The following is a 13,864-nucleotide window of genomic DNA, read 5'->3' as shown; positions in this document are numbered from 1 at the left end:
CCTTGTCACCTTCCCTGACAGGGGCACTGGAGGAGCTGTTTGCATGCCCGCTCCCCGCTCCCCTCACAGCCCCGGCGCAGGGAGGCAGCTGAGGCGGCTGCTGGAGCCCCCACTCCACGAGGGGAAGAAAGGACCGCTAACGGATGAACAACGGCCCCAAGGGTAGGCTAAGGAGGGCTAATAAGCTCACTGGAAGATGGGCGCCCTGACGAGCACGGGAAAGCAGGAGAACACGCAGACCTGCGAAGCACCCGGCTCGCTTTATCCTCCATCCACACTGACAGTCCCCACAGATGAGGCCGCGGGGGAGGTTCGGCTCGGCTGAAGCCAGCCAGTCTCTCTCAGGGCCGTGTGAGGCACTAGACACGCTAGAGGGGAGCGGAGAACCAGGACCCGGCCAACAAGGACACCACAGCGGCCGCTGGCCGGAGCGGGAGCTCTCTGTAATGGCGGACCCTCGCGCAGCTCCCGCGCCGCGGCGGCAGGGGGCGCCGTGAGCCCCTCCGGGGCGGACTACAGCTCCCGGCATGCAATGCGGCGCAACGGCGCATGCGCCCACTGCCGGCCCCGCCGTAGGGGGCGGAGGGAGGGATCCCCCGCCCGGCGGGGCTGAGGGGAGGGACGGCGGCCCCGGCCTGGCGCTGCTCCCGCCGCTCGGCCGCATTGTTTGTGGTCGCTCTACCCGTAATTTTTCGTTCTTCTTTGGTAGCCGGGGGTGCGGCGGGCCGCCCCCGACCGGAAGCGCCCGTTGCCATAGCAACAGTCTCCCCGGTAAACATCCCGCGTGCCCCCGGAAGCGGTCGGAGCTGGCCTCCCATGTGGAGATTGTCCTTACCGCTCCCGGAGGCGGCCGCAGCGGCTGCGGCCCACGCGGTCTCGGCGTTAAACGCTAACGTTTTTTTAATTCATTAAAACATAACGAGGGGCCACGCCGGTTAAACCCCTCCGCGGAAGCGATTGGCCAAGCGCCCTTCCGCCCGGCCAATCGGCGCCGGCCACGCTCCGTCCGCAGGAAACCGCACATGGAAAGGCCCGATTGGCGGCGATAGCTGCAGGCCCCTCCCTTCCAGGCTTCCCATTGGTTGTGTATTTGGCGTGGTACGCTCCAATTGGCCAGTCGAGGAGCGGCTCCCCCCCCCGCCCTCCAGCGCCCCGGCTTGATAAGGCGGAGGGGGAGGGCCGCGGCCGCTCCAGCGGGCTCGGCGGCGGCAGCGGCGGCGGCGCGGGGGGCTGCGGCGGGCTCGGGAGCGCCTGGGGCCGTTTTCTTCTGCGACCGCAGCCCACGTCGCCATGAAGTCGGTGTGGGGGCTCGCTCTGGCGTGCGCGCTGCTCCTGGCCGGTGAGTGCCCGCCGGCTTCTAGAAGCTTCTGGCGGGTTGGGGGGGGGGGGGTGTCGGCCAAAAGCCCCCCCCGTCCTTCGCCCCTTTTTTGTTAGGGTGAGGGGACGGAGCCCGGCGGGAAGCGAGGTGGGGCCCTCGGCGTCTTTGGGGCGGGGGGGGACCCCTCATTCTCCCCCTCGCCCCGTCCCCGCTGTTCTCCGCGCGGGCGGACCGAGGGGAGCGGGAGAGCCGTGCCCGGTCCCCGGGCGGCCGCTCTCCAGGGAGCGGGCTGCCGGCGGGGGGGGGACGGGGACGGGCCGGAACGTCTAAGGCGGCTCATGCGCCGTCAGGGGCGGGGGCGGAGGGGGGGGGGGGGGGTCCGTCCCCTTCCCCCATCCCTGATGGCTGCGGCTGGGCTGAACTTTCCTGGGGAGGGGTGCGGAGGGACAGAACTGAGCCTAAAACCGCGGGGAGAGAACTTGGGTGGCGTGTGGTGGGGATCAGGCTGAGGTGGTTGGATTCCTTGTTTTCCTAGTGTCGGTTAGAGCGGATGAGGTGGATGTGGATGGGACCGTGGAAGATGACTTGGGTAAAAGCAGAGAAGGGTCTCGAACAGATGATGAAGTTGTTCAGAGGTTAGTACCTGGGGTTCTGGGTAAGTTACTTCTGAAACGCTAAGGCTTTCTCTTGCTTCTGAAGGGTCCGTTCGAGCACCAGTAATGGGCTAAGGCCTCAGAAATAAGGGAGAACACCATTCAAAAGAGAGATCTAGTCAGCTGGAAGAAATAAAATATTTCTGGAAAAGACTGTTACCTCCTAAATACAAGTGAGCCTGAGAACTTGGAGTCAGAAATATTCAACTTGATTTTGTCTGATATCAATAGTTGTATAAAAACCAATACATTAATAGGGGTTTACTCTTGCATGTGGTAAATGGTGTGAGTTTAGTGCCTACTGATGAAATGGCTCTGTGCCCATGAACTGCCTCACCTCCTGTGAGGTATACCACATGCTGAGGATTCCAGTGGTTTTAACATACCTGTATGCTTCCCTGAATTTCTATTTAGCAAAAAAGGCTTGCTTGCAAGCATACATTTTCACTCAACTTTTAGATGAAGGTTATGCAGTTGAGAATAGCTTGACTTGCACTTACCTCCTTTGGTCATGTAACTGTTGGGCTGTGTCAGGGATTAAGGGTCTTGGTATTGTTCTAACTAGACTAATATTGCTGTTGCTAGATGATAAGATTAGTGATACCGTTTGTGGACAAGACTATTTGACAGGTTTTCATTGTCCTAACAGAGAGGAAGAAGCTATCCAACTAGACGGCCTAAATGCATCCCAGATCAAAGAAATCAGAGAAAAATCTGAGAAGTTTGCATTTCAAGCAGAAGTGAACAGAATGATGAAACTCATTATCAATTCTTTATATAAAAACAAAGAGGTTAGTGCTTTTATCAGTAGAGCATGTTAAAACTGTTGTGTGTGTTCTGGAATTCCTGACTACTGGTTTCTATTTCAGATTTTCCTGAGGGAACTTATTTCGAATGCTTCGGATGCTTTAGATAAGATACGGTTAATATCCTTAACTGATGAAAATGCTCTTGCTGGTAATGAGGAACTTACGGTCAAAATTAAGGTAAGAAGCATTAGGTACAATCATCTCTTATGGAGGAGTGGTGGGAGGAATGTAAAAAGATAGTGCATCATTAAACCTAAATTTTTGGCTTAATGCTGATGCAGATACAAACTAGGACCGCATCAGGACCCTTGTAACTAACTTTATCAAAGACTACTCTTCTTGTAATGGTGAAAATGTGTTTCTGATTCTATAAAGGGTAACTGAAGTGTTTAAATACTTCAAAGGTGGTAGTGTAGTTATTGCAGATTCGACTTATTGTAGCCAGGCACGTTTGAATTTGAATAGCTGCTGCTCTACTTGCCACTTTTCTGTGGCACTGTATTATGTATTAGAGATTCAAAGTGAAGCCAAACTGCATCTTTCTCTTTTTTTTTTTTAGTGCGATAAAGAGAAGAACATGCTTCATGTTACAGATACGGGTATTGGCATGACAAAAGAGGAGTTAGTTAAAAACCTTGGTACCATTGCAAAGTCTGGTACAAGTGAATTCCTAAATAAGATGACTGAAATGCAGGATGATAGCCAGTCAACATCTGAGTTAATCGGCCAGTTTGGTGTTGGCTTTTATTCTGCTTTCTTAGTAGCAGACAGAGTTATTGTCACATCAAAACACAACAATGATACTCAACATATTTGGGAGTCAGATTCAAATGAATTCTCTGTGATTGATGACCCAAGAGGAAACACTTTAGGACGTGGCACAACCATAACGTAAGTATTAAGTTTCTTTGGATTTAAGAGGAAAAAAAAAGTTTTGTGGGTACACTTTCCCCATTGGAATATGTGGATCATTTTAGCATTGTGACTCATATATTGTTTGATTCTTGTAACACAGCTTTTTTTTCAGTTTAGTAGAAACATGCTATTAACTGCATCCAAAATAAATGTGGAGTGATAATGTAGATCGCTTCACGTTCCATTAGATGAACTAAGAAAACTACAAGCATCTTGACAACTAACTGTCAGCAAGTGATTCCAGACAGTTCAGCTGCCTGCAGACTCATTCAGTTCAACAATTGTGGCCAGTCAAAAACCTGTACAGGGGCTGTAGAGCTTCCTCTTGGAAACTGGCTGCTGTTTATGTACCAGCGAGACTGGTCTGATGCAAACTAGTTAGTCTGACAGTCTTACTTTCATTGCTTTCGTGAGCAGATAAATTTATTTAGCCTGGGTTTAGAGGACTCCTTCCTGAAGAAGGCACTTAGTACGAAAAAGTTCATCTCAGTGCTCTAGTTCCAAGTAAAGCTGGTGAGAGTGCATCAAAGTCCTGATAAGTATCAGTATGATTTGAGGTTTTTGTTTAGATTTCTGGATGTTGTGTTCTGCCCCAGTTGCTGAAATCAATTATCCCTTCCTTCTCATTGGAGCAGTTTAGTAGGGATTGTATTTTTTAAGAGATACTTGGAGCTGAACTAAGAAAAGCTCACTTGCATAAATTTGAATTGCTATAGCTGCAACAGTAGGAAACTGCATCTCCTCCTGTAAAACTATTTTAAAGTACTTGTCCAGCACTTTGAAGTTTTTTTTTTTTATTTTCTTTAGCCTTGTCTTGAAGGAGGAAGCATCGGATTATCTTGAGCTGGATACTGTTAAAAATCTAGTAAAGAAATACTCACAGTTCATAAACTTCCCCATATATGTGTGGAGCAGCAAGGTAAGTATATTTAACTGAGCATTGCACAGGATGAGCTTTGGTTGTGAAAACTGTCTGGCCAGATCTTTCAGGAAGGATGAGGGCATACCATAGAACTTCTAGTTGTCTAATTTCTAAAATTCTTCTGTTCCTGACTCTTCTGGCTAGTATTTTACTAGTTACTTGCTCTCCAAAAGTTAGTGTGTTGTTAAAATCACAAATTTTCAAGGAACTTGGTTTTATTCTGATTCAAAGAACTTTACCAAAGGAGAAAGACTCTGCCAATTACTAAGAAAGATAATCTTCCACTGGCTTTGGTAGCTGGAAGCTTTGGTAAGCTCTCAAGCAGGGCCATGGTTAGGTGTCCTTTTGAAAATAGGGCAGCGTCTCAACTTTTAGGCCTGTTCTTCTGATGTTTTCTTGGTGTAGCACTAGCTGAAAAGAACCCCTGTCTCTGATTAGCATCATGTGTAAAGCTAAATGTAAAGCTGTGAAAAACTTAAATTTGAGTATAGTGGCTTCCCAGTGTATTGAAGGAAAGTATGTATTCATGAAAAATGCAACTGAAAAAGCCATAGCTACCTATAGAGAAATGCTTGTGATAGGCAAATACCACAAGTTAAGTTAGTGCTCTGAGAGATTAAGCTGTTTGAGAGAATATTAGAACATTCCTGGTAGGAAGCCAAGCAGTCCAAGTCCCCACTTTCAGTTGTCTCTTCAGACTGAGACTGTTGAAGAACCCATTGAAGAGGAGGAGGCAAAGGAGAAAGAAGAAACAGATGATGATGAAGCTGCAGTTGAAGAGGAGGATGAAGAAAAGAAACCAAAAACTAAGAAGGTAAGCTTTGTCACACTTGGGGTTTGTAACTCGTGTCAGATAGTTCAGCAATTTTCATAGGTAGTCTTCCAGAGGTGCACTTCAGTAGTGTGTGTATGCTTTCAAACAGCAATCCTGTTTAAGTGCAGTTAGACATCTTGTCAGGAAAGAAGACTAAACAAAACAGACTTGGTTGAAATCAGGCAAATGACTGACACTTGCCTTGTGAGGCAGTGGTCCCAGAACTAATTATAAATGCTGGAGTGAACTGCTTGACATAGTAGTGGACTTCAGTAATCTGACACTGTTGACTAGTTTAAATTGGGTATGCTCTGCTGGAAAGCTTTTTTCGGAATGGCAGTAGAACAGAAGTATTGATACTCAGTGAATGCATTAAATGTACATAGGACAACACACTGTAGTGTAGACTTAAGTTTTGTTCCCATGTGTTACGCTGATGTGTGTACTTCAATGAGAATATCCAGGCCATTGCATAATTTATTTTGTAAATTAGAAAGACTATGTATTTTTGACATGCTATTTTATGACTTAGTGTCAGTGGAGTGTCTTTAACTGACTTAACCTGAAATAAAGAATGAGTCTTTATTATACTATGGTGTTTACATACCTAGGTTGAAAAGACTGTCTGGGATTGGGAGCTTATGAATGACATAAAACCAATCTGGCAGAGACCATCTAAAGAAGTTGAAGAAGATGAATACAAAGCTTTTTACAAAACCTTTTCCAAGGTAAGCTCTGAGCCTCAAGATTGTTCCAAAGCAAGAGATTTGCTGTAGTATCTCTTGCTGTGTAAACAAAACTGAATGCTTATAGGATGGGCTATTTCTGAAGACTTAATTAATTGCTGTCAGTAGACAGACTGAATTGCAGAGAGCCTAGGAGGTTGTTGTGGTTTAACCCCAGCTGGCATCTAAGCACCATGCAACTGCTTGCTCGCTTCGTCCGTCACCCCCACAGTGGCATGGGGAGAGAATCGGACAGGGAAAGTAAAACTCATGGGTTGAGATAAAGACAGTTTAATAGGTCAGAAAAGGAAGGGAAAATAATACTAATTGTAATAATAGAATATACAAAACAAGTATAGTTGCTCACCACCTGCTGATGATGCCCAGCCAATCCCTGAGCCATGGTGCCCCCTGTCCAACTCCTCCTAGTTTATATACTGGGCATGATGTAATATGGTATGGAATACTGCTTTGGCTCGTTTGGGTCAGCTGTCCTTGCTGTGTCCCTTCCCAGCTTCTTGTTGCACTTCCAGCCTCAGCTGGCAGGGCAGTATTAGAAGCTGTGAAATGTCCTTGACTTAGTATAAATGCTGCTTAGCAACAACTAAAACATCAGTGTGTTATCAACATTATTCTCATCCTAAATCCAAAACACAGAACTATACCAACTACTAAAAAGAAAATTAACTTAATTCCAGCCGAAACCGGGACAGGTACAGCATCTCAGTCAGGAGTTAATCTTTTTTCCAGAGAGAAGGTACTGCCACCCAAGTGTTGAGTGGCCTAGGTTTGAGAAGTCATATGTTCCAGCTCATATGGAGCTTACTGATGTGTTTAAATGTTGACAGGGAAGTTTTTATTTAATCACAGTGATGGTGTTTGTGTTGTACATGGTGGAAGAAAGAGGAAGATACAGTTTTCTAGAAACAACGTTGTCTCTATGTGTAAATACAGCATAATGTGTTACTTGGGAGTTTCTTAACTGTGCTGATACCATATTGGTTACTGTGCTGTTGATGACTTTTTGATGGTTGGCTTGTAAAAAACAAACAAACAAACAAAAAAAACCAAAAAACCCCAAACAAAACAAAACAAAAAAAAACCCAACAAAAAACAAAACCCCACAGCGACAAAACTAGTAGGTCTCAAGGAAGGTTACTTCTATGTGAGTCACTCGTCTGAATCTGGAACTTTTGTCTCCATAATAGATTCTAACAAAGCATAGTTAGATAATTTATTTGTAAAATAATTGCACTTATTTGGCAAACTCATCTTATTACTGGAAATGTATTAACTCGCCAATATTTTCCCCATGTCAATTAAAAGAATTCTCTCTTCACAGGACCATGATGACCCAATGGCTTACATCCACTTCACTGCTGAAGGGGAAGTAACTTTCAAATCTATCTTGTTTGTTCCTAATTCTGCTCCACGTGGCCTGTTTGATGAATATGGATCCAAAAAAAGTGATTTCATTAAGGTAGGACAAGCAAGTGTGTGGGTATGGTTTCATGTCTTAAAAAAAAAAAAAAGAAACATAACCTGGCTGCTGTTTCCTCTTGTAATTCAGCTGTATGTTCGAAGAGTGTTCATCACTGATGACTTCCATGACATGATGCCCAAATATCTTAACTTCGTTAAGGGTGTTGTAAGTATTATAAGTCTTAACTTGTGTTTGATTTTTTTAATCTTCAAATACTGTTAGCTATACTTAAGAAGTTTCTTCCTCAATTAGGTGGATTCCGATGATCTTCCTTTGAATGTATCTCGTGAAACACTTCAGCAGCATAAATTGTTGAAGGTAAGCTAATTGATCTTAAATTACTTCATTGTAAACACAAGACAGTAGCAAGATTTAGAAGAATAGTAGCTTGATTAACTTTATATAAGGAGTGTGAAATTGAAGTACAGGAAACCCATGTATTGCTGTTTTCAGACTACTTCTGTTCACTTCAAATCAGGGACACTAAGTGTCTTGAATATCTCCTTTGCAGTGGGGTTGAATTGAGGGTTCTGCCAAGTGCTTATTGTTATAATTTGGTATTGCTGCTTTTTTAGGTGATCAGAAAGAAACTTGTTCGCAAAACTCTTGATATGATCAAGAAAATTGCAGAAGAAAAATACAATGACACATTCTGGAAAGAGTTTGGTACTAATGTAAAGCTTGGAGTTATTGAGGATCACTCCAATCGTACACGACTGGCTAAGCTTCTACGCTTCCAGTCTTCCCATCATGAAAGTAACCTCACAAGCCTTGACCAGTATGTGGAAAGAATGAAAGAGAAGCAAGACAAAATCTATTTCATGGCAGGTGCCAGCAGAAAGGAGGTATGTGAGTGTGGAAGAAAGAGGGAGAGGGGAAAAAAATACTATGGCTTCTAGTTGAAGTAGTACCATAAACATTGTGAACTGTGTATTTGGTGTAAATGTGGAGACTCCACGCTTATGTTACTGCTGCAGTTCAGTTTTCCTTGTACCAACATTTGTCAAATAGTTGTAGAGGTTTCAGTAGCTGCTGGTTCCAATGCAATTAAACTGGCATCTGATCTCTTTTGTCATCTTAGGCTGAGTCTTCACCATTTGTTGAACGTCTTCTGAAAAAGGGCTATGAAGTGATCTATCTGACTGAACCTGTAGATGAATACTGCATTCAGGCTCTGCCAGAGTTTGATGGCAAGAGGTTTCAGAATGTAGCAAAAGAAGGAGTTAAGTTTGAAGAAAGTGAAAAGTCTAAGGAGAGTCGGGAAGCCTTGGAAAAGGAATTTGAACCACTCTTAAATTGGATGAAAGACAAAGCTCTAAAAGACAAGGTAAAATGTGATGCTGTATGTAAAGCTTATTTGTAAATGCAGTTTTACTTGCTACAACACACCTAGCAGATTCTTTGAGTGTTGAGACTTGACAGTAGTTTCTCTGTCTATGGATAAACGTGTTGTTTAAAACCTTTATTTCAGGAAGATAGAGTGTCATCTTAGAGCCTTCTGAAAATATTGAAGTGACAGAAAATTTCAGTTATTTACTTTATTCTCTGTATAAGCTATTAGCTCTGTGAACTAACATTAAGGCTTTTTTTTCTACAGATTGAAAAAGCTGTGCTATCTCAACGTTTAACCCAGTCTCCATGTGCTCTTGTGGCTAGTCAGTATGGATGGTCGGGTAACATGGAAAGAATCATGAAGGCTCAAGCTTACCAAACTGGGAAAGATATATCTACAAAGTAAGCTTTCAGTTATGTAGTAGTAGACATGAAATGTAGTTGATGGCCTCCCTTGCTTGGTGTGGGCACACCAAGCTTCCATCTGGTTCAGATAATCCTTTGTATTTTTAAGGTCACTTACAACCAAGTTGCAGTTTCCATCATAGTCTTACATTGTTATTTCAAAGCCCAGTATGTAAAACTGCCTGGTGAGCAAGACTCATCAGTGGCATTTGCTACCTGTCATTTGGTGACAAGAGAAGATGAACTGTCTTAGTAACTTGAATGATTTTTAGAGTTAAGCTAGTATTAAAGTGGGGCAGGGGGAGGAATACATTTGTTACTGTGGCTGTAGTCAGTATTCATGGGCTTAAAGGTGTAGCTGGGTCCTGTACTTCAAAACTTAGTGATGTAACTTCTATTATTTTCAGTTACTATGCTAGTCAAAAGAAGACATTTGAAATTAACCCCAGGCATCCACTGATCAAGGACATGCTGAGGCGAGTAAAGGTAAACAAATAACAGTAGTGAAATACTGACTGCTTGGCTGCATACAACCTACTTGACAGTTCTTGTTTCTTTTTTTGTTTTTGGTTTTTTTTTTTAAATTTTCTTCCACATTAGGAAAATGAAGATGACAAAACGGTTTCAGATCTTGCAGTGGTATTATTTGAAACTGCAACTTTGAGATCGGGATATATGTTACCAGACACTAAGGAATATGGAGACAGAATAGAAAGGATGCTTCGTTTAAGTTTAAACATTGACCTGGATGCAAAGGTTAGTTTGCCTTCAACTTGGGGCTGATAATTGGCTGCTCCATCTTAAAAAGCAGATACTTGATAGACTTGTATAAAATGAAATGTATCCAGCTTCCCTACAGGTAGGTGGGCCACCAGGAGCCCAGTTCAAGTACCTGGGTGGGAAGCTGATGAGTCTGTGCTTCATGCTCATGTCCTCCCTTCCACTCTTCCTTCCAGTTGCTTGAGATTCTGCTCTTTGATTACGCTTTGATTATGCGCCCATCTCATTAATGGAGAAGTTCATAAGTGGGTATAAGTAATATGGGTTTTCATAATGCTGTGCAAGAACTTACGCTTGTTATCTTACCGGAGGAGGCATGATAGCATGTCAATGCTAAACAGAACTTGCTTTCTTCATCAGGTAGCTTGGGGCAAATGTTAGGAACTGATAGCAAATCCTTCCATAGCCTGTATTTAGCTAGTCCACAACTAGTAAATATCCTAAGCAAATAAAGCATATTGCTTGTGACCTTCCTACAGGTGGAGGAGGAACCTGAAGAGCCTGAAGATGCAGTTGAGGAGGCAGAGCAAGATGAAGAGGAGGTGGATGCTGATGCTGAAGACGGTGAAACACAGAAGGTACGGTCTCAAGCTTGACTCTTACCAATACTTATATGCAGTTTTGTCTGTGGTGCTTTCTGGCAACAAACTTGTTCACTTTGCCTTTCATGACACTAGTTCTCCGTGTGAGGTTTTCCAAGGTTTTTTTGGAGGGAAGAAAACTACAGCACAAATTACCTTTCATTCCTTATCAAACTATGTTGTAAGAAGAAAACACTTAAATATGTTCAAAGTTGGAGCTAAATTAAGCTTAAGAGATTGTAACAGAGTGCCCTATGGCAAGAAAACAGCAGCAAATCCTCTACAGTGAACTTGATGTTACTGGTTGGATTTCCACAGTTTGTGGGCAATAACATCAATGAATTGGCAAGAGTATAGTTCTAAATGCTTACAACAATACAGACTTGAAACAACACTATAGACAACAGTACTACCTCTAAAACAGTTCAGCTCTTGTGTGCAGTCAGCCTTCACTTGGCAAATGTCTTCAGTTTTAATGATGTCTTGATGGATATGCTGAACTCTTGCAATACCACAGTTTCTTGATAATAACTTACAAAGTTACTATGAGGTCCCAACTGGACCTGCTTTCTCAGGTTGCTTTTGCAAGATGACATCTTGTGACTAGTGCAAATACATAGCTTATAGAGATGTTCTTGCCTACTGTTTAATGTCAGATTACCTAAGAATAAATTTGAGGAACAATGCTTGTTGTACTATAATTACTTAATTTTGATGCTGTTACTATTGCATTTACACAGCAGTATAACCTGCAGTGACAGTAATAAATTATAAAGGAGCAAAGTCATGCTCTATTTGTTGGATTAGTACACTTGCAGATTAAGGTTTCTGACTACTGACTGGAAAGCAGATGTGCTTCCTAGCTCTGCAATCAAGTAGAATAGGGCTATTAACAGCACTAATACTGTGCCTGAAAGATAGCTTAGAAAGTATTAAAGATGAAATGGTACACTAGATCTACTGCTAATGTTTGAGCAGATTGAAATTTTTTTTTTTTTTTTTGCTCTTAATAGCAAAGGCTTAACATGGCATCATTTGAACAGAAGTTTGACTTTAATACCTCCTTAGAAAGTTGTATCACTTAGTGCTTTGGAAAGCATCAGCAATACTTAGGTTCAGTTCTTCTGGGACAGCTCTTACAACCTTTTGCACTTTCAGAAAGCAAGATTCTGATTCTCTCTTTGATGTCTCCACAGGAATCCACAGATGTGAAAGATGAACTGTAAGCTGCACTCACCTACTGTCCTGCATTGGGGGATTGAGAGGGAATGTGAATTAGATTGTTTTGGTTTTTTCCACTGTAAAATGTTGAGGGATGGTATTGGGGTTTAAGGGTAAAGGAGTTGTTTTTTTTTTAAGTTCACTTTTCTAAAAACATTCCTCATGAATGTAAATTTGTATTATTTAACTGACTTGGTGTAAAATCTTGTCATGTACAAAATAAAATGTTCCCAAACACCACTAACTCTAAATTTATACATAGGAAGCTCATCTTGTGGGCTAGCACAAAGAAACAAAGGGATTGTCTTGAGTGTTCACGTCCTTTGTATGACAGTTTGCAGTCCTCATGCCTTTCTTTCCACATTGGCACAGCCACATTTAACTGCGTAGCATATGCCTATGGTTGCGTTTTGTGTTAACAACCCTGCTGTGCTGTTTAGCCAAAATACACCTGGTATCCGAGAGCTGTACTGAACCTGCTAGTTGAAAAAAGTATTCAAGAAGTTATGTATGTACTACCATCTTAAAGATAAGGCATTTAAAAATGGCATTGGAACTGAAATCCTGCCAGTTTGCACTGACTCCACTGTACAGAATAGGCAGTGGTAGCTTTTACGGGTGAGCTGAGTGGAGAAAAAAAAAAAAATCGCCTTTCACTAAATCTGAAGAACAACCACCAGAAGTGGCTTACTGCCTGTGAGCTTATACTGTCCTCCCTGGTATTTGGTAACCCTGCCTTTGACCTATAGCTGCAGCAGACCTGCTTTCTACAGGTTGGTTGGTTGGTTTCTTTTTTTTAAAGGTGGAAGCTCTTATCTTTTACCGTTGTTCCTTAATGCTGTTGTTCCTTAACTCTTTCACTCTTGTTCTATGTCTTCAGTATGGCAAAGCACTGTAGATACTTAATCTAACTCAAGCTAAATCTGTTGGTACCAAATTATAATGTAGACAGGTTGAACAGGAGGCACCACTTTCTCTTCATTATATTAGCTTTATGTGCTGTTTGGATGAAGCACTACATTTTCTCACTGGTGCATCTACTTTGAAACACCTTCATGGGGTTGGTAAAAGTGTTTACACTAAGTTTTTTTGCCTTCCTCTGTGGAAGAAGTATGTGGGAGTAGTGCTTCTATATAGCGACTGTGTAAGAACCATTCTTCTGTTTCACAGACAGAACTTTTGTGAAGTTTGAGGTGCTGTAATCTGAAGCAAAATAAACTGTTTCTAATAGGCAAGGGCATTAAACACTGACCTGAAGAACTTGCTTTCCATTTACTTTTATTAGGCTTCTTCTATATTGCCCAAATACTGTTTCCATCCAATAAATAGCAATGTGATGTATCAGTGTGGTTATTGTGTTAGGGTTTATACAGAGATGTTGGCTTTATTGAAGTATGCTGTTTGAGACTGGAAAAAAAAGGAATGGGAGCTTAGTTTTGGTTTTTTTGAGGGAGTTCGGGGTTGTTTTGGTTTTTGCTCACTGTAGTGGTCTTAGATGCACTCTAAGAGCCTTTTGTTACTAGAGCATGCCGAGTAGTCTAACCCTGGAGTGTAGTAGTTGCTAGCAGTAGCAGCTTTAGTTGCAGTCCTTTGTTAGTAAGTTACTGAATAGGGCAGGTGCACCATATTCTTCAGGCATGGTCCTCTCTACTATGGCAGTGCAACTTTTGTGATCTGTAGCAGTCAATTGCTGCTGAGGTTTTGATTTAATACTTCCTAAAATACCACTTCTAGTGATACACTTCTGAGTGTACCATCAATACCCACTCCTCTAGATCTCTTATTTGACCAGCCTGAGTAGTAAACATGGCTCAGGCCTAGTGTATGGTTAAGGGTGCTTGTGCAGCTAACAAACTGAAGAGGAATATTGGAAGTGTAGGGTTCCTTGCTACAGTATTCTTAATGT

At 42.8% G+C, this 13,864-nt stretch overlaps 1 protein-coding gene across 1 annotated transcript; it reads left to right on the top strand.

Moving 5' to 3' along the window:
* The first annotated feature begins 1,190 nt into the window (after positions 1 to 1,190).
* HSP90B1 (heat shock protein 90 beta family member 1) lies at positions 1,191 to 12,198 on the top strand. The gene is made up of 18 exons (XM_030041186.2): positions 1,191 to 1,339; positions 1,854 to 1,953; positions 2,621 to 2,762; positions 2,841 to 2,957; positions 3,340 to 3,671; positions 4,503 to 4,614; positions 5,315 to 5,431; positions 6,043 to 6,159; positions 7,499 to 7,636; positions 7,727 to 7,804; positions 7,892 to 7,957; positions 8,215 to 8,484; positions 8,721 to 8,966; positions 9,237 to 9,373; positions 9,784 to 9,862; positions 9,977 to 10,132; positions 10,636 to 10,734; positions 11,934 to 12,198. The coding sequence occupies exons 1-18, from the start codon at positions 1,291 to 1,293 to the stop codon at positions 11,961 to 11,963; spliced, it is 2,385 nt and encodes a 794-aa protein (XP_029897046.1). The 5' UTR covers positions 1,191 to 1,290; the 3' UTR covers positions 11,964 to 12,198.
* The last annotated feature ends 1,666 nt before the right edge of the window (positions 12,199 to 13,864 follow it).

This window comes from Aquila chrysaetos, chromosome 17 (assembly GCF_900496995.4).
Source record: "Aquila chrysaetos chrysaetos chromosome 17, bAquChr1.4, whole genome shotgun sequence".
NCBI lineage: Eukaryota > Metazoa > Chordata > Aves > Accipitriformes > Accipitridae > Aquila > Aquila chrysaetos.
The sequence above is the reverse complement of the archived record's forward strand: the minus strand, read 5'-3'. Positions and strand labels throughout refer to the sequence as shown.

What these genes read in the sequence shown, in the direction of transcription:
- HSP90B1 (XM_030041186.2), top strand. Translation starts at nt 1,291, where the DNA reads ATGAAGTCGGTGTGGGGGCTCGCTCTGGCGTGCGCGCTGCTCCTGGCC. An exon ending in GGACGTGGCACAACCATAAC is followed by an intron (nt 3,672 to 4,502) that starts GTAAGTATTAAG and finishes TATTTTCTTTAG; the next exon opens with CCTTGTCTTGAAGGAGGAAG. An exon ending in AGAAACCAAAAACTAAGAAG is followed by an intron (nt 5,432 to 6,042) that starts GTAAGCTTTGTC and finishes TTACATACCTAG; the next exon opens with GTTGAAAAGACTGTCTGGGA.